Below are 21,049 nucleotides of genomic sequence, written 5' to 3'. Positions count from 1 at the left end.
ACATTTAGGGAGACATACAGGCAAATGGAGCCGTGCCCCGGGCCTGGATGTGTGGCCTTCTCCCTAGGTGGTCCTCTGGCAGGCCACTCAGTGAGCAAACTGAGACAGCCTAGGGCCAGAATGAGGTGGCAGGTGGGCAGGGAGCCTGTTCCATGCTGAGCAGCTAACTGTCCATTGACTGTGGGATCCAACAGCACACTAGGACATCTCCCTTTCACTTGGTTGTATTGCCCCTCAGGGTGGCCCTCCATACCCCCATCTCCCCGGTGTGACCTTCACCTGTGTCCACTTAAGTGCTTTCCGGGAACTGGCTTGAGGTTGTCCACTCTTTAGAACCGGGGTCTGTCACTGGCTCAGAGATGCTTTACCACCTCCTTGATTGATGGGAAGGAGGATCATGAGGGGAAAGTCTTCGAACATTAGACCATCCTCTACAAAAGGATGTCGTATTCTTAGGACAGGACACAGAACAAAGCAGGGGTTTATGCCAGCTTAGTATTTTGCTGAAAAGAATGTAAATGTGTTTACAGGCCACAGGAACTTGAATTCAAGAAGGGGATGTATCCAGGGGAATGACAGGCCTGGACTTGTGAGGCCAGTGGTCTGGGTCCCTGGCAGGCTGATATCCCTTTCAGTACTTGGGGCCTGACTGGTGCACAGGGAAGCCCTACCATGGAGCGGCCACAGGCCAGCGATGGAGGCTCCCAGTGGGGAGGAGTTTTAGTCCAGGGACTGGACTAGTTACCTGTGATGGCCCCAGAGTAGTTGTACCACAGTGGTGCTCACTGGAAGCCACTTTTTCCAATCCCTGTGGACGCACCTTGTGTGCGCTGACCCACTGAACAGTCACAGAGGTGAGTGAGTAGGTACCGGTGCACCAGAAAGAACCACCAAACCAGAAAGTATAAATGGTGATGTGATCTCCTGGGACCAACCTCAACCAGCCTAGTGTCTGCGCATCACGATGCTCATGCCTTCTTACTTGGCCAGTAACTGCAGGTGGGAGAGTTGGGTTAACATGTCATGGAGGACACCAGATGGTTAACATCCAGTTCTCTTTATTACTGACATTTATTCACAACCATTCAAGCAAAGGTAATCCCCGCATCTACCACCCAAACCTCAGTCTCTCCCCCTGAGAGATTCAGGTGGATATTTCTAACTCCTTAGGACAAATCTCCCCAAAGAAACCATTGAGTCCCCTGTCAGCATTTCCCCCCACCCTGAGTATTTGTCTGAAACTGGCTGCTGTGTTCCTGTACGGTATACTTGTGTCCGGGTTTCAGTGCCCAAGGGCCCAGAGTAAAGCCTATGAGATGTACACCCAGCTGGACACTCAAGCAACAGGATCACAGAATGGGAGTTGGGTCAAGGAAAGTACTACAGCCACAGTGAGGACAGGGGTAAGCGCAGAGCCAGACCATGCTGGGCCGCCCCAACTCCTGCAGCATATGCTTCAGCACGGCATGCATCTGGGCAAGTCGGCCCAGGTTGATGGTGCCGCTCCTTTCCTCGTAACTCTCCAGGGGGGCCGCATAAATCACGCAATTCAGCTTGCTCAGCCCAACAATGTGGCGAAGCAGGTCCTCCAGGACGATCATGGAGATGGGGTTTTCACAGAAACTTAGGGTTGTGAGCTGGGAGCAGTGGCTCAGGGCTGGCAGGATGTCCAGGAACTGGGCATCCATGATCCCACACTTATCCAAGTCCAGGTCCTGGAGAGTGGGGGAGGCTCTCTCTAAAAGAAATCGGAGTGACCCAGAACTGATATTGGTCAGGTTGAGCCCACTGAAACTCAGGCCTTTCAGCTGGCTGACGTTCAGTTGCTGGGATAGATGTCTCAAGTCTCTTTCGAAAAGCAGGCAGTTAGTGATGGACAGGGTCGCCAAGGGGGTCCTCAGGCACCTGGGGAGACATAGAACAGTTACATGTGGGGGATGGACCTGGTGGGCAGAGGCAGGTGAGGATGATGCAGGCCTTCATGGTAAAGAGGCGGCCCATGTCACCAAAGCCTAGAGTGTTCCGGATGATGATCAAACCCAGGATGTTGCACAGTGAAAAGTGACATTCAAGTCAGAGCAAATTTGAGTGGAATCTTTCCCCATCTGTTATCTGCTCCGTGATGGATTCAACTGGATGAAACCTCACACACTCCATTTACTCATCCGTCAAGTGGAGCACATCATACAGCCCAGCCCAAACACACAGGTGTTCTGAACATAAAGGTGGGAGGTAAAGATGGGAGGAGCTCAGAAAGGAGCCTGACCCAGGGTCTGAAGCAGGAGGCAACCAGTGCATTTTAGTATTGGAGACATGTCCTGAAATGCCTGCAACTCGGGCTTCCTTCCAGCCACAGCCTAGACCCCTGTCACCATCATCTTTTAGCCCAATGAGGCCTCTGGCAGTTGTGCAGAAAGGGCTAACCTGGGCACAGTCAGGCAACATCAAACGAGAGCTGACACCCTCCAGGAACTTAGATCACTGCACTGTTTACAAACCACCTATCCAATTTCGTAATGACTCCCTCAGGAACCCTGCATTTACCACGCATTCTGTTTGCAAGAGCCTATGGCAACCCTTGGCAGACAGGTGAATGAGGCAGCTTTGGAGTGAAAGGCTGCCATGGCCAAATCTCTAAGTGCGGAACTTAACCCCTGAAACCTCACCTCTGATTGGCTTTCCCCTTGTCATTGCAATCCTCACTTGGTTCTATTGCATCATCTTCCCTTCCACACCACTTACAAGGATGCCCAAAGCTACCATCCCCTGGCCTGAAGCCTCCATTACGCCAATTCCTAGCAAGGAGTCCCTTTAGTAGCCTCTGTCCTAGTGCATATGTCCTACCTTTGTCTGGGGGGTTATGTGACAACATGCAAGGTGACAGAGCGGTGAACAAGACACTGACTGTGTGGACCGTCTAGTGGCTCAGGCACTCTAGCACTGCTGAGGGACTGCACACAGGAGAGCCCATCACTGTGCACTGAAATGGAAAGGGACTCGATCTGGTCGTCAGGGAAAGCTCGCCACCCCTCACCTGAGGATCTCGTCCAGGCGGCCTCTGAGGATGGAGACATCATCCAAATTGAGCTCCTGGAGGTGGGGCAGGCTGAGGAACTGAGAGGTGACCAGGCTAACACACTGCTCCTCCTCCTCCAAGGTGGTGTGAGAAGACGTGAAGACATGGGAGAGACGGAACCGGCGCAGATTGCCCATCTGGCCCAGGTAAGGAGCGAACTTCCTCAGGGTGGACAGCTTCCAGGTACAGTTTACCTCCAAATCCTGGACAGAGTCCAGCTGCACCATATCCAGGATGTTAGTGTTTTGCTTCGACATCGCAAAAACCTTCAGCTTCTTACAGCAAAGGTGCAGCAAACCTCTCCTCTCGCTGATTTTCTTAATCAGGTAGCTGAGGGACTCATCAAGGACACCTTTCTTGAGGCAAAGGTCTACTAACAGCTCCACAGGGGCCAAGGGTGGACTTGGCCTGGCCGTTAAGCTGCGCACTTTCCCCCTCTTCCTCATGGGCTGCGGGGCCTCAGGCTCCAGCAGTGAGCACAGATGGGCTCTGGTTCCGGCCCACACAATCCAGAACTCCTGATGAACTCTCTTCTGTAAATTAAGCACCTGCAGTTTCCATCTCCTGTGGAGAAAATAGGAGTTATGCTGGGGTGCATTATGATAACAAGGAATAAGACCATGAGTCTAGGAATCTGGGCAGCTGGGCCAGACACCTGACTGGACTTTTGACTCAATGTCCCAGAATCACCTGCTCCTGGTGCTACTGGGATCCTTCATGGTCCCCATTCCTGGTACATTTAGGTGCCACCAGGAAGGAGTGGGCTCGTGTCCCTTCGGTCACCCTCGGCATTTTCACCAGCCGTATATATCCGAAGCCTGTTCCCACAATGACCCCAGCAGTGGCTCCAAGGCCTGCCTCAGTTCTCCCTTTGGCCCTGCACACTCCCGGATCCCAGCTGTAACTGCTCAGATCCCCAGGGTGCTACCAGGCAACTGAATCCCCCATACCTGTGTCGAGTGTCCTGGGCAGGCAGGACATCGAGTCCCTCGAGCACAGCCTGCAAGATATCCTGGTAAGGCTGCCGATGGTTCATCAGGGCCCCCAGAGGGAGGCAGGGGAAGGGCCAAGCCTGCACCATGGCCTTCAGGACTCTGCTGTGCTTCCCAGCGAAGGCTGCAATGAACAGAGGTGGGAAGAGCTCCATAGGAAGCCACTCCAGAGCAGCGATGGCTGAGGCTTCATCCCGCAGCAGGCTCTGACATGCCAGTTCCAGGAGTCTGCGTGGAGCTGGGAGGCTCATCCCCATGAAGCTGCTATGAAAGAGATCATGGGAGACAGTCAGGAGCAAGGCATCTTGTCAGGCTGAGCATGAGCAAACCCGGCCCTTCTCCCTTCAGAGGCACCAGCTGAGGGCCAAAGGCACTCCTCCAGCAACAACTGGAGCGCCCCCCAAATTACCCCAACCCCGTTTTCTGCTTAGAATCTCAAAGCCACTCAGCCCTGCCTCTCCTCTGCCACTGGCAGGACAAGAACCAGGCACCAAGGAGGGGTGAGATGACAACTGGACACCTCCCGCATCTACCCACTGGCTAGCTGGAATTCTGCTGTGCAGTGAGTACTGGGACACCATAGAGAGGATTCCACCCTTTCCAGAAAAAAAGTTTCTGAGGATCACTGAAGGACTGAAAACGCCTGGAGTAGGGAGCAGCCCGTGGCCCAGGACTGCCTCTTGCTAATTTCCAGGAAATAAAATAGATGTGGAAGATTAAGGAACACCCACACAATGGGTACCATTGAGGCTTTTGACGCATTTTAAATGAGGAATATAAAAGCAGCACAAACGTTTCCTGAAGCAAGGGGGAGCTGGAGGTGAGAAAAATAACGATTAATTCCAACATGTACATTTTACTGTGTGTCCCTTCTCTGAATATTAGAATGACCACTTTATCCATGACAACAGATGGCTCACATGTCACCACTAAGGCTCCTCTCAATGAGAGGCTGCAAGCCCTGGTCAGTGTTGCTCAGTGCCTTGAGCCTCCTCCCGTGCCCGCCAAAGGTCTCTTGAGGGCTCCATTCCTAACCCCCATAGGGGGTGGGCAGGAGCCAGCTGATGGATGTTTCTCACATCAATGTTTCTCTCTCTCTCTCCGCCCACTCCCTTCCTCTCTTTCTAAACATCAATTGGCTGTTATGAAAGACTTTCATTAAGACCTGTTTTCACACAGACAGCCCAGCCGCTAAAAACTACAAAAAGGATTTTGCCACTTTGGCCTACAATAGGTTCCTTAGCAATACTTGACTTTCAGACACAGCAAAAACTTACCCTTTGAACCTCTATGAATGGCAAATGCCAAAACAGAAATCAAAACATTTTAGAATAAGGCAAACCTGCATCCAGAGGCAAAGGCAAAGTCTGCTCATTTGTATGGAAGAAAGGACAAATCTCTGGGTTCTTGGCCTACAGGTCGTTGGGGACCGCCTTAGGCTCCTGACTCACCAGAGCAGCATGGTGCAGGGAGCCCTGTGCTCAGAGCTGGACATTGACTCTCACGCTCTAGATTCTGTTTCCTCCTCTGCCTCCTCAGAAGCCATTATGCCCCGTCTGACCACACCTTCCTTCTGAGGTCCTAGCTGAAATGGCTACTTCCACCTGAGAGCAAAACCTTAGCCCTGGATCTCCAGGCATTTAATCCTGATGGGGTTTTGCACTCTCCACACCTCCAACTGAACCCTAGGTCCATTCATGAAAGGAAAAGAAAAGGAAACCAGCCTGGAAGTAGACTTGATGTGGGTGTTGGTGCCACATCAAAATTCCCTAATGTTCCCGTTAACACACCTTTAGGGAGACAGTGTATCATCTGAAGAGCGAAAGAATTTCAATGCAACTGTATTGAGTACCAAACAGCCCCTGAGACTTGATGTTACCTACAATTGCAAATCCCGTACCCATTCAAAGGGGAACAGAGGGACAGCTGGTCTTCCAGATTTTGAGGAGCAAGCCTTCCCGAGAGGAGGTCAGGCCAAAATCACATCTAGGGATTGATCAGGAGAAGGGAGGGGCTGCACGTTTGGAATGGGACAAAGGGAATTACCCAGGACAAGGTGAACATTGGGGAAACTCAAAGACACTGACTGCATCAACTTGAGAACTTAAAAGGCTAGTGGTGAAGTAGGAAACTGGGTGGATCCCTTAAACCCAAGCTGACGGGGCGTATAGGCAGGAGATTCTGTCACCCTTCCTCTGTGGAGGTAAAGGGTATTTCCTCTCAGAAGAACCAGATCAGCTCAGCAACCTGGCTTGAGAAAATTAAATGTGAAAATGTGGGTTGTGGTGAGGCCAGAGGAGGGGTGTGGCAGCTGAACCTGGGATGTGACTTATACAATTCTGAAAGCCACTGAGGGCTGAGAGTCGTGGGCTCTTTGGAATCTTGGAGGCACAGTAAAAAATAAATGTGGGCCAAAATACCTGTGTATCCTTACCAAGGAGCTACTACAAAGGGCATTCATTTTAGCTCAGGAATCCTATTCTACATCCCAACCTTTCACAGGCAACAGGTTATTCCCAGCCAAGTTCCAGGGGCCGGGGCCCTAAACATGACTGCCAAAGTCTGTATAAATAACTAATGTTTTCTCAACCCCAGGGAACAATCCATGCAAATTTGGCTTCAGAAAGCTCCTTCTGGGCCCAGGCCTACAACTCTCACTCAGATTGTGAGGGAAAATGTCCTCTCTCAGGATTAAGCACAGTGCACTGATACACCTTCCCCTTCAGAAGATTTGAAGCTGTACTTGGCATGTAAGGATCTGCCATAGTTTGGGATATCCCCATGCTGTACTGAGTCACACATTGGATCTTTTGAAATCCAGGGAGACACAGACAGAGAGAGAGCCAGAGGGCGGGGGGGGGGGGGGGAGGCAAGAGAGAGAGAGACAGAGGCAGAGAGGAGCAACTTTTCTGTAGGCTCTTCTGTACCCCCTGCATTGTGATGCCCAAACAACTTTCATATTCCAGGCAGAGGGACCACGTGACAGATTACCACAGTGGTGTTGACCTGAAAATTCCAGACTGGCTGATGAGGTTTCTGGAAGTGGTTCAAACTGTAATGAGGTCAGCAGTTGAGTCTAGACTTGGTATCATGGGCTTAAAGCCGGAGTGGTGCCACCTGGGGTGAGATTTTCTCTTTAACACAAACATTACATGCACCAGGCAGAAACTGGAAAATTGGAGGAGCCCAAGGTCAGGCAGCTTCTATGAGATTCCAGTGTCCAGGAGATACAAGGAGGCAGGAGGGACCACTTAGAATGACCTAGAAACAAAGTGTGAGCGAACATGCCTTCTTCATGAGCAAGAAATACTCCTCTATCCACCACCCCCCCCATACGGAGCCTGCTTTCCCAGGGCATGTGCTGTGGCACTGGGGGCAGGAGAACTTCATGCCCAGTATTGGACAGGCTCCGCCGACTCCCAGCACCCACACATGAATTTGGGGGATGTTTTCACCACATCCTGGTCACCTGCCACCTGCTCTCATCATGGCACTCACTTATGTACAGGACACAGTAGCCTCTGAGCCCATGAGAAGGGCCATCCTGTGCAACCGCCTTCTCCAGTCAAAAAATTGCTACTGTGATCCCAGGTCATCTGCCCTTGTGACCTCTTTTTAAGAAAGGGGGTCCTTAGAATGTGCTCCAAGTCTGGGACCCTCTTTATGCATCCCTGGAATGTCAGTCAGCCCATCAGGAACCTGATGCTGGGGACACCCACTGACAACAGAAATCAGGAGTTCTCCCCAATTCTTCTGAGCTGTTTTGGAGAACGTGACAAGCTACAGTGTACAGAAGGAAAATCAACATCCCAGCTGCCTTTCTGGATCCAAAGAGGCACCAAAGAGGCAGGACGATGCCCTTCCTGGGTTCCACAGCAAGCCCTGCCTCTGTGGGCCTTCAGAGGCCCTGGGGACCAGTCCTCATGCATGGGCCTTCCCATCGTCCAATCTCTTCACCCAGCCTTTGAGCAGATACCCTTCCAGCTGGCTTCTTTCCCTCTGCAGTCAGACCTCTTCCTACACTGACCTATTTTGTCCTCTGTGCCTTTTTCAAACTCACAAGTCTCTGCTGGCACTACCTGACCTGCCTGTGCCCAACAATACCTGGTTTCACTTCAGACCCAATGACATCTAGATCTAAACAAAGGATTGCCTCTCTTTCTTGCTCCCCAAGGAGAGCATGCCTCACATCCAGGACATGCCTGGGTCTAGCCATTGAATGCCAAGGACGCTGTAGGAGGGCTGGCAGGAGGCACTGGCACAGAGTGGACATGTTCTCAGGGATGTCCACGGGTCGACCGATCCTCGCCCACCAAAGACAGACTCCTCTCCTCTCTCTCTTCAATACATGATTTACTCAAGAACAGTCACTGAGTGCCTAAGGTGCATTCACTGCTATTCCGGGTGACCTGCAGGGACACTTCATGAGAATGTCACGGTCTTCCTCAGAGTATCTCTGAGGCACGAACCCTCACTTGTCTGAGTAGAGAAATGAAAAAACAAAACAACTGGGCGGGAAAATGTGTAAATCACAGGCTGGTCTTGCTTTGCCCTGTAGAGCATGCCTCACAGAATGGTACCTCCAGGTATAACCTGCCCAGCAATCCTAATAACCATAGGAAAAGTTGTCATTTTTCAATGGCCATTACAAATTTTTATCACAACATTAAAAACTCTGTTAGAAACATACCATACATGCAAATAAATAAAGTTTTAAAATCACTACTTAGCACCCTGTGATTTTAAATATTTGAGAATTAAAAAGTGACATGCGCTTTGCAAACTATTTCCTGAGTAGTTTAAACATGGCTTGCGGGTCTTCTGCTCATACAACTTTCCACACAGAGTGAGAGTTTTTTCCATGCCCTGGTCAACTGTCACATTCTTTCTAGGTTTGGATAAGCTTCCAAGGTCCCATTCCTTCCTGCTGCCTACGTGGGCACATGTCTCTGGGAGAGTTCCTTTAGTGTGAAGCTCTTTGGCCTCATGGCTTACCCTGGGACCTCTCCATCCTTTTTTTTGGTCACAACCATGTTGCTCATTTACACTTCTCTGGGAGCTGGCCATTGTGAACCAGAAGCTGGGTTCTGAGTCACGATGATGAGTAAAAGTAATTCCTCATGTTTGGCAGAATTTAAGAAATTATGGAAGCATTTCACTTTCCAAGTCTCATTACTTCTCTCTCCAGACAAGGGACCTTGGCCGGGGCCATCAACTGACTACCTTCTCCATGTGCAGTAACTGAGGCCTGAATCAGTCGCCTGCACTCGTATCTCTGAGTGAGTCATGGGACGGTGACAAAAGAACAAGGCCCTGGTTCCTGATGTACGGCTCCCATGGCCATCACCTGGGCCAGCCTGATGGGAGTATGCCTAGAGAAGTCACCAGTGAATGGGAACATGCCACTCTCTGTGTGGCAGCGGTGGACACAATCAGGGTCATGGGCAGAGAGCAGGAGTACCCATTTAGGTGACAATCACCTGCCACAATCCAGGTGCTCAGCAGGTCTGTGCTCAGCCATGGTGTAGGGACCCAGTCAGGTCTTCAGGAGGATAGGGTAGGTGATGGTTTGATATTCTCAGGGAGCACTAGGAATGACCTGAGAGTATGTAAATTTACTGATGAGGTGCCACCCACAAGATCTGGGTAGCAGTTGTGCATGGAGGCCCCTCCAACAGCTGAGGTAGAGGGAAAGAAAGGGGTGGGGGACCCAGCTCAGCGCTGGGGCCACAGGAGGCATAGCTCCAGGGTGTCTCCCTCTTGGCCTGAGCTCCGCTATGCCCCGCCGCCTCATCCTCTGCACAGGTGGATCATACTAAGGAGGGCACCTTCCGGCAGCCCAGGGCTGACAATTCTCCGAGCCCAAACTACTCTGGAGTCATGGCCTTGATCTCTCCTCTCAGGGTCCTGCGACCAGTATGTCCTTAAATAGCCACTCTCAATGTGGCTGAGACACTAGTAACACGAGGGGTTACCACCAGGTGACCTTAGTACCAGCAGCATCTGTGTGAGGCCTGATACTCCCAATGCATGAGGGCGAGGTCTCTCCATCCCCATTCTGTAGCTCCCAGGCCTCCCTGACCTCCTTGGGCTGTAGCCAGGGGACAGGTGGTGCACTACTGTTACTTTGTTTCAAGAACCATCCCTTACCCTCAGTGGTGCAAGCTCAGGGGAAGAGACCAAAACTTACCTGTCACCAAACACCAGTTAAGTCAGTCTGTGGGCTCTCATGCCAGCCCTGTTCCGAGCAGAGTTGCTGAACAAGGGGTCCCTAACACACTACAACTTCTTGTCTCACGCTCGCTCTCTTTTACCCCATGAAAACACAGGAGAACAAATGAGTTTTGGGGGACATGACCTGATAATACAACGGCTGCTCCTGTTTCTGCTCCCCCAGGAGGAGCCTGAGGATGCAGATCCCACCTCTTTCCCTAATGATGAGAATGGAAGAGGTGCAGGGCTTCTCTAGACACTCAAGGAGGCTCCCGTAACCAGCACACCTGAAGATGTCTTCCTTCCATGCTGGTTCAGCTCAGAATGGCCTCACGCCCGCCAGTACTTGGTTGCCCTGGTGGTCCATGGTCTCAGTCACCTGTGTCAACCCAGGTCAGAGTAAGAACCAAATGGTCCCCAAATAAGGAAACACCATGTTAACGCATGTACGTAGGAAGCCATGGGCTCCTGGGGAAATCTTCTAGAACACCGTGGAGGAATCTGAAAACTGGAGATGTGCCCTGGCTGGTTGGGCATCGTCCTACTAGTGGAAGGGCACAGGGTCGGGGCACGTACAGGAGTCAACAGTATTTCTCTCCTGTCTCTCCCCCACTCCTCTCTCTCTGTCAAATGGATGAAAAGAAAAGAAACCCAGATTACTTGAGAAGGTGGCGGCTGGCAGGACGGAGGGGAAAAAGGTGATGTGAGTGAAAGGGGAAAGGAGAGTGTGTGGATGTGTGTGTGTGTGTGTGTGTGTGTGTGTGTGTGTGAGTGAGTCAGGGACAGTTAAATATGGCAGGAGTATCAGAGCCTGGCAGAACCAGCTCTCCTGGACAGGGAGCACCTACCACCTCTGTGGACATTCCACACCATCTGGAAGTGGGGAGCAGCCTCTTGTAGGAACTCATAAACACCACTGCCAACACAGTCCTTAAACACTGCCCGCAACCCGGCAGCCATGCCAGCCCAAATCCTGCTGCCCCACCCAAAGACCAGTAGACCCTAGGACCTCCACCTCCAAAGGTACTGGCCTCCCAGAACAGTATGTGAGACATCGCCCCACCCCAGCAGCAGATATCTGGACACCACAGTTGCGCTTTGCCTGAGCGCAGGCCTTCTGAGCCCACCCTCCACAGGCCTCTTCTGGGTGCTGCTGAGAGCACCTGCTGGGCACACTCTTAGCCAAACAAGGGCGCACTGCTCCAGCAGTAGAAATTCTAAATTCCCTCTCCCTGGATACCTGCCCACAGACACCTCAGTCGTGCGGCTTCAGAGCCAGGGCCTTTCAGTTTGCGTCAGTGCGCCGCACTGACAAATGTACCTCAGTTGCCCCTGTTAGCCGCCACTGGACGTGCATATCCAACCACGGACACCGCAGCAAAAACTGAGTCTTCCCACCCAACAGCTGCAGAACTCTGGACACCACAGTTGCACCTTTCCAGTGTCCAGGCCTCCTGAGCCCAACCACCCCAACAGACATTTCCTGGGTGACTCTGTGAGCCCCTGCTGGGCACGCACAATTTCAACCAAGACCACAAGGCAGCAAAAACTGGGATATACCCCTTTCTATAGCTGACTTCTGGACACCGCAGTTGCGTCTTTTCAGCACACAGTTCTACTGAGACTGCTGCCCCTAACGGCAGCTCCTGATGCCACTTTGAGCCCTAGCTGGGCGTGCTCATATCCAAACAAGGCTGCACAGCCCCAGCAGTAGAAATGTGGACTTCCCCCATCCCGACTGCCAAACACCATACACCATGGTCGCATGGTTTTAGCACACAGCCCCCCTGAGGCCACTGCACCAGCAGGTAACTCTCAGGGCCTCTGTGACCTGCCACTGAGCACACTAGTATCCAACCAAGTGCTGAATGGCCCAGCAGAAGATAGTCGGACTTCCTCCTTTCCATCTGCAGACCTCTGGTCACTGCATTGCACTGATCCAGCACGCAAGTCCCCTGAGCCTGCTGCAAGGCACAACATGCTGGCATCCAGTCCCCACAGTAGCGCTGCTCCAGCACAAGGGCCCCCTGAGCCCACTGCCCCAGTAGACAATACTTGGGTACCTTTGTAAGCAGGCATTGGGCATCCAATTCCAATTATGGATGCTCATCCCCCAAAGCAGAAAATGGGACTTCTCCCTACACGGGCCAGAGGCACAGCACAATCACTCTGATCCAGTGTGTAGGCCCCACAAGCACACACCACTTGCAGACAGCTCCTGGTGCTATCACTGGGCATATGCCTTTCCAACTGAGGGTGCATGGCTCCCTCAGTAGGATGCAGGGCACCACCCCTCCCCCCCACACACCCCGGGTTACCTACCTCTGGACAGTCTGCTGCTGGATCCTAAACCCCTTTGTGATTCAGAGGGAAATCACACTGGCCAGAGTCCCACTGCCTCAACCACAAACTAGGAGATACCCGCCTCCGCACACTCATAGGCCTGGGACCTCATAGTGAGTTTCAGAGTAATGCTAATCCAGCGACGGTCACACCACACCAGCTAAAGTCACAGTTCCTGAGCCGCAGGCCCCAAGACTCCTTAATCCCAGGCAATGGTCTTTGGGAACAAACAGTGAGCACATACCAGTGAGACCTCAGAAAACCTTTTCCACCAGAGCCGGAACAATAATCACATCCAAAACACCTTGCAAAACAATGCTGGGGGTCAGTCACATTGCTAACCCGTGATAACACTTCATCCACAAATAAGACACTAACAGTCAAGACCCAACTACCTCAAGAGAACCCAAATAGCTCAAGTAGGGAGCTCCACTAGATGACCTATCCCAGAAGACCTGAGAGATCACACCATTAGAAACACCCCCAAAAGAACCTGCGTAGCAAAGCAGTTGAATCTAGCTCACAGATACAATACCAATATTACAACAAAACATAGGGAGACAGAAAAGCAATCCCCAAAGGAATGAATAAAGTGAAAACTACGGAAAAGGAGTTAAATGAAATGGAGGCAACTAACGTGTCAGATGAAGAAAGTTTAAAATGCAAGAGGAGTGCCTATGGGAGCTTTGTGACAACACCCAACAAAACAACATCTGCATCATAGGCATATCAGAAGGAGAAGAAGTGAAGCAAGGAATAGAAAACATGTTGGAAGAGATAATGACAAAAACTTCACGGATATTGGCCAGAAAATAACTATGCAAGTGCAAGAACCACACAGGGTCCCAAACAAGATGAACCCAAAAAGACCAACACTAAGACCCATCATAATTAAACATAAATGCCAAACTAAGAATCATAAAGGCCATTAGAGAGAGACAGAGAAAGTTACCTACAAGGGATCTCCCATTAGAATATCAACTGATTTCTCAACAGAAACACACCAGGCCAGAAGGGGATGGAATAAAATATACAAAGTGATGTGAAACAAGGGACTGAATCCATACCCAGCAAGTCTACCATTCAAAATTGAAGATGGAATCTGGACATTCACAGACAAAAAAGGGCTAAGAGAGTTTATTAACACCAAGCCAGCAATGCAAGAAATGCTAAAAGGACTGCTGTAAAAAGAAGAAACAGAAAGGCAAGATGAAACAAATATATAAGAATAAAAATGATGACAAACAAGTACATATCAATAACAACATTAAATGCAAAGGGATTAAATGCTTCAATCAAAAGACATAAGGTAGGTGAATGGATAAGAAAACATGATCCATATATTTGGAGTCTGTAAGAGACCCACCTCGGAGCTAAGGATTCACACAGACTGATAGTGAAGGGATGGAAAATAAAAGTGTTTCAGGTAAATGGAAATGAGAAAGAAGCTGGGATGGCAATACTTATATCTGACAAAATAGAACTCAAAGTGAAGGCCATAACAAGAGACAAGGAAGGCCACTACATAATACTAAAGGGGGAAATTCAACAAGAAGATATAACTCTGGTAAACATATATGCACCCAATACAGAAGCACCCAAATACATAAAATACACACTTCTGGAAGGTATTAAGGGACAGATAGCAATATAGTCATAGTTGGGGATTTTAATACCCCATTTACACCACTGGATAAATCCTCTAAACAAAAAAAAACTCCAAAGAAACAGCAATCCTAAATGACTCTCCAGTTCAGATGGACTTGACATCTTCAGAACATTTCATCCCAAAGCTACTGGATATACATTCTTCTCCAGTGCACATGGGATCTTTTCAAACACAGACTACAGATTAGGACACGCAACATCTCTTCAAATTCAAGAGCATAGAAATCATAATAAGCATCTTCTCAGGTCACAATGGCATAAAACTAGAAATCCACTGCAATAAAAACAATGAAAAAATCAAACACTTGGAGGCTAAATAGCATGCTATTAAACAATGGTTGGGTTATCAAAGAGATCAAAGAAGAAATGAAAAGCATCCTGGAAACAAGTGACAATTAAAACACACAATCCTAAAATCTATGGGATACAATGAAAGCAGCCCTGAGAGGCAAGTTCATAGCTCTACAGGCCTACCTCCAAAAACAAGAAAAAAATGGTAATGAAGTATCTAACCTTGCAACTTAATCAATTAGACAGAAAGCAACAAGAAATGCCCAAAGTACTCAGAAGGTAGTAGATAATAAAGATCAGAGCAGAAAGGAACAACAAAGAGACCAAAAAAATATAAAAGATCAATGAAACCAGGAGCTGGTTCTTTGAAAGGATACCAACAATCATGAACTGCTAGCCAGGCTCAACAAAAACAAAAAGAGATGACCCAAATAAACAAAATTATAAATGAAAGAGGTGAAGTAACAAATGACCCCACAGATATACAAAGGATTGTAAAAAATTACAACAAACAACTCTACTCCAACAAACTGGACAACCTGTGTAGCTGGACATTTGTAAACAAGGATCTGATGTCCTGCCAAGAAGAAGCGAATGTTCTATCAGGAGCACAGCGAGAACTGCAAGCGAGTCACGCTGGGTCAACATTGCACACAATCTTGAGTTCCAAGAACATTTACGTCCCTGAGAAAGGCTCAGATTAAATAGTTGTAGGTGTAAAACAGAAAGGGAGGGCACAGCTGCAAGTTGTCTTCAATATGCTATAGTAATCCTATATAATAAAAGGCTAATATGCAAATAGACAAGAAGCAGAACGACCGATTGCTATGCTATTCACTGACCACCAGGGGGCAGAAACCCAATGCAGGAGCTTCCCCTGGTGGTCAGTGCGCTTCCACAGGGGGAATGCCACTCAGCCAGAAGCCCTGAGCCCAGCTCATTGCTGCCAAGTGCAGCGGTGGTGGCAGGAGCCTCTCACATGGGGAGTGGGCCTAACCCATCAGTTGGACATCCACTCAGGGCTCCTGGACTGCGAGAGGGCACAGGCCAGGCTGAGGACTTCCCCCGCTAAGTGCACGAATTTCGTGCACCGTGCCTCTAGTAATATAGAACAAAACAAGATTTATTTTTTTATTTTATTTTTTATTGATTTTTTACAGAGAGGAAGGGAGAGAGATACATCGATGAGAGAGAAACATCGATTAGCTGCCTCCTGCACATTCCCTATTGGGGATGTGCCCGCAACCAGGGCACATGCCCTTGACCGGAATCTAACCTGGGACTCTTGGGTCCGCAGGCTGAAGCTCTATCCACTGAGCCAAACCAGTCAGGGCACAAAACAAGATTTAATTGATTCACTGCTGACACATGACCTTGTACCAAACCCCAATAAAAACGATGGTGAGAGTGCAAGGTTTGCTGCATGCCTGAGCGAGCTGTAGCCCTCTGTCTGGCATCAATCATCCTGAGGGCTCATCTTACCTCTGCGTCTTTGGTTCAGTAAACATCCCTCAACTCTTGGCGCCCAAATAGGGACCTTAAGGTAAGTACTGGGAACGCACAGGACTGAAAGGCAAAAAGTCTGCAATGGTATATGCAAAACTTTCGGCAAGCCAGGCAGCGCATTGGGGAACTCCCCAACGGCAGAGAGTCAATATATGACTCTGCTGCGTTCAGTGCTTAAAAGCACTGGGGTTAGTGTGTCTCAAGACACTTTTAGGAAATTAGCTAGAGAAATAAAAAGGCATTGTTATTGGTTTGAGCTGACAGGCAGAAATCAGTTAAATCTAAAGGTTCATGCGCTACGTCACGCTCATCAGAATGGAGATCCTATAGGACAGGAAGTTTGGTCCTTGTGTACTTTGATTACTATGGCTCTTAAATCTTTGCAGTCAAAAGCAGATTATAAGGCTACTCCAATTAAAGTTACTAGCTCTCGTTCTTACTCTGCTTGTGAAACTGATAAAGACATGCCTTCTTTGCCTCCTGGAAATAATACGGACCAAAAAAGGAAAGATTTTGAACGGAAGTTGAAGGGATATGAAGATATAGAAGAGACTGATAAAGAGGACATCCAGGATTTGTCAGAAAGTGAAACTAGTAGCACTGATTCAAGTGGTAGCGAACAAACGAGATTAAAAAAGAAAATCAAAACAAGGGATGACAAACAAGAGTTCTTAAAAGATTTGCTGACTCATACGAAGGCTTTAATATGTGGTATCCCACCGCCTCATGTTAAACCCACTAATAAGTTACAGGAATTAATCAAAAATGCTTTTCCAGTTCAACAGCCACTGTCAGAGGAGCCCGGAGTAACTCCCTCAGCTCCTCTTCCAGACCCACCACATTATTCCACAGGGGCACATAGGCAATTCCAGCTGCCCTTGCCTACTGAAATAAACAAAATATTATTTGATTCAGAACCTGGAGATGAGATTGTTCCTCCCACATGGAGAGAAGAGATAATGATTTCCTTGCATTTCTGATACAGCGGCAGCCAATGCCACAGGATCTGCAATAATATCCCCAATATCCAAATGGTTATGCTAATGTGGCTCATAGTCCTCAGTCCTCATGAGTTTAAACCTCTCAAAAGTTTAAAAGAGGCAATTAATTCTTATGGCATGCATTCCCCGTTTGTGATGGGATTACTTACTAGTTATGCCTCGGAATTTTTGCTAATTCCCCTCGATTTGGAAGCTTTGACCTAAACTGTACTGGATCCAGGAATATATTTACAATTTAAAACATGGTGGAGAGAGGAAGCTGACGTTATGGCTAGAGAAAATGCAGCAAAACAGCCTCCAGGACAAACATTTCAGGAATTAACTGGGTCTGGACAGGATGGGCGATTGCAAGCACAGGCACCTTTTTCAGATTTGCATATCACTCAGATAAATTATGTTGTTTAAGAGCTTGGCAGAGAGTGGATACACCTGGAAAGGCATCTTCTGCTTTTACTAAAATTACTCAACAAGCAGGGGAGCCTTACACTGACTTTCTGTCAAGATTAACAATAGCAGCTGAAACCGGTTTGGCTCAGTGGATAGAGCGTTGGCCTGCGGACTGAAAGGTCCCAAGTTCGATTCCGGTCAAGGGCATGTACCAGGGTTGCGGGCACATCCCCAGTAGATGTGCAGGAGGCAGCTGATCGATGTTTCTCTCTCATCAATGTTTCTAGCACTCTATCCCTCTCCCTCCCTCTCTGTAAAAAATCAATAAAATATATTTTTTTAAAAAAGATTAACAATTGCAATTAGAAAGGCTCTCTCTCAGGAAGAGTCATGAAGATTATTTCTTCACTATTTCTTTACAACCTCAAGACTATGAGAAATTTGCATTTACTGTCCCGGCTTTAAATCAAGCTCAACCCACTCAACGGTATCAATAGAAAGTCTTACCACAAGAAATGTTCAACAGTCCTACTATATGAAAGGCATATGTGCATCAGCCTTTAGAAATAGTCAAAAAAAGATTTCCTAATACTCTAATTTATCATTATATACATGATATTTTAATAGCTTCTGAAATTCAATCACAATTACAGGAGATTTACCAATACCTCCTTGAAAAATTCTAAGACTATAGATTAGAAGTAGCCCCAGAAAAGAAACAATGGCAGGAGCCATGGAAATATCTTGGGCAAAAATTAACAGATGTCTCCATTATTCCACAGAAGGTTCAAATTAGAAGAGACAGTTTAGAGACTCTAAACGATTTTCAAAAGTTATTAGGAGACATTAATTAGTTGAGACCCAGTCTTGATATACCTACTTATCAATTGACTAATTTATTTCAAATCCTAAAGGGGCCACCTGAATTAAATAGCCCACATGTTTTAATCCCTGCTGCAGAAAAATAATTAACTTGGATAGAACAGCATATACAACAAACACAATTAAATAGACTTCTCTCCATAGACAATTTTAAATTATTAGTTTCCACACTGAGCATTCTCATACAGGGTTACTTGTTCAAGATAGTAATGTTATTGAATAGATTTTCTTGCCTCATAAATCACAGCAAAATAAAACAGACTTATATTCAAACAATTTGCCAAATTATTTACAAGGGGAGATTAAGATTAAGACCATTATGTGGTTTAGATCCAGAAGAAATTATAGTACCTTTTACTGTCAAAAAAATTCAAAAATTGTTTCGAATATGTGATAACTAGCAAACTGCTTGTGCTCATTTTTTAGAGAAAATACATAATCATTATCCTACAAATAAAAGGTGACAATTTCTTAAGAAAACTGAATGAATCTGGCCTCATCATATTATAGCTAATGAACCAATTCAAGGCCCCACTGTTTATACCAATGCAAACAAGCTAGGAATAGCTGGTTTTCATTTTCAACAGCTAACAAAGGTAATTCAGTCTCCATAAACTTCAGTACAATGCGCAGAACTATTTGCCATTGTTTTATTACTACAACATTTTCCTCAAGCTGTAAATATTGTCACTGATTCTCAATATGCAGTAATTACTCACTTACTAAAAGCTTTTGCAGTAATGGAAATACTTCAAAATATTAACACTGATAATGGTTCTGCATATCTATCTACAAAATGTCAAACATTTTTTTTCAATTTCATCATATCACTCACATCACTGGCATCCCTTGTAACAATACAGGACCAGCTATTATTGAAAGACAAAATCACACCTTAAAGGAAATGATCAAAAAACAAAAACAGGGAGAATCCCCTACATGAAGACTATTAACAGCTCTATTTACTTTAATTTTTTTAAATCAAGATGAGACTGACAGTACTGCTGCTCAGCGACACTGGGTAAAGGATGTTTCACAAGAATTCAATCAACCTGTGTTTTATCATAATGAGTCCTCTCAGTCATGGGATCCTGCATGGGTCCTACGATGGGGGCGAGGATATGCTTATATTTCCACAGGTAAAGAAAAGTTCTGGGTTCCTGAGAGGCGTCTTCAGCGGAGACATGGGAACCAAAAGGAAGTTCTACTTAAGTGCCCTGACTAAGGATTTCTCAGAGATGACCTTGATGGGGTCTCCTACCCGCAAAGCTCTAAGTTCAACGCAACATTCATCTGTACCAACCTGGGGTCAGGTGAAGAATCTTCCGAAAGAGGGAGAACAACTGGTTTGGCATCATGGTAAAGAAGTGACGCCATCGACTTTGTTCCTTGCTATACTTGCACTAATAACCACTCAGGTAAATGCTAAGAATCATATATACTGGGCTTACAGTCCTAATCCCCCACCGAATAGAGGTGTTTCTTGGTTGGATTCAAAGGTTCGAATTTATGTTAATGACTCAAATTGGTTACCCGGACCTTATGATGATCGAGGTCCATTAAAACCAGAAGAGGAAGGTAGAGTCATAGAAAATCATACCACTGGAACTCAGCGAGTGCCAATATGCTTAGGTCAAGGAGACCATTGTTCAACAATACAGGCACAAGCCCTGCTGAACATTTTGAAAACACTATTACCGCAACAAAAAACAGGCATTTGATTCTTCTGAGTGCCCATGGGTTTAAAAATGTTAGTTGGGATAACAACAGTACACCTCCATTACTTCCACCATGTCATGTTCCTATGTTTACACACTTGTCTGATTGAGTCCATTGGGAATCCTGTAGAGGAGAGACAGTTTGGGTTTTATCTAATACTTCCTATGGAAGCATCACTGATTGGAGCCCTTCAGGTTCTGCCCCTTCCAAAGCCAATGGAGCTGATCTACGATGGCATAGAGGAGAGAACAAGTCCATATCCACGCAAGCGAATGTGAGCATCGTATGGCATGATGGAGGATTTGCTCCCCCAACACCTCATCAAGAAGGACATCCTGCTGAATCTGACTTATGGAAACTGGGGTCTGCCTTACACTCTTTGAAAGCATATATTTGCATAAAATAAGCAAATCTATAAAAATAACTCTGGGATATACACCTTACAATTTTATGCTAACAAAACTGCCTTTGCACAAGCCTGTGTTCGATTACCATTTTTATTAATGATAGATGATCAAATTGTAAGTCTGCAGAGACAAATGCATATGAAATATAACTAGAATTATTCATCACTTTGCATTACTCCTGTACCTTAGAATGAAAGTCTGTTTCCATGGGAAAAGGTTAAAAAACATATGTTCAATCATAAAAATCTAACAAAAGAAATTCTAAATTTACAATCTCATATACAAAAAATATTTCAAAAGAAATTGCATAAATTAACTGGGAAAAAAGTGTTAAAAATATGGTTAAGGAATTGCAACAATTAAATCCTATACCCCATTTACAAGCTACTTTAGGAGCTCCTGCTGGAATACTATTATTGATACTCTATCTCTGTATCATTTTATATTTAGTCTTCCAAGGACTCGGGAAAACCAAGCAACTAATTAGGAGAAAAACAGCTGTGTTTTCACTGATGCTCCATCAAATGAAGCAAGAAAAAAAAAGGGGGGTTTGTAGCAGGACAT

At 47.0% G+C, this 21,049-nt stretch overlaps 1 protein-coding gene across 1 annotated transcript; it reads right to left on the bottom strand.

The window, feature by feature from the left end:
• Positions 1–1,349: 1,349 nt before the first annotated feature.
• LOC308512387 (melanoma antigen preferentially expressed in tumors-like) lies at positions 1,350–4,319 on the bottom strand (the record flags this gene model as incomplete). The annotated part of the gene is made up of 4 exons (XM_081082152.1): positions 1,350–1,905; positions 2,545–2,552; positions 3,109–3,640; positions 4,027–4,319. 4 exons carry the CDS (start codon positions 4,317–4,319, stop codon positions 1,350–1,352), a joined length of 1,389 nt encoding a protein of 462 aa, XP_080938278.1.
• Between the last annotated feature and the right edge of the window lie 16,730 nt (positions 4,320–21,049).

Source organism: Myotis nattereri, assembly GCF_964212035.1.
Source record: "Myotis nattereri genome assembly, chromosome: Y".
NCBI lineage: Eukaryota > Metazoa > Chordata > Mammalia > Chiroptera > Vespertilionidae > Myotis > Myotis nattereri.
The sequence above is the reverse complement of the archived record's forward strand: the minus strand, read 5'-3'. Positions and strand labels throughout refer to the sequence as shown.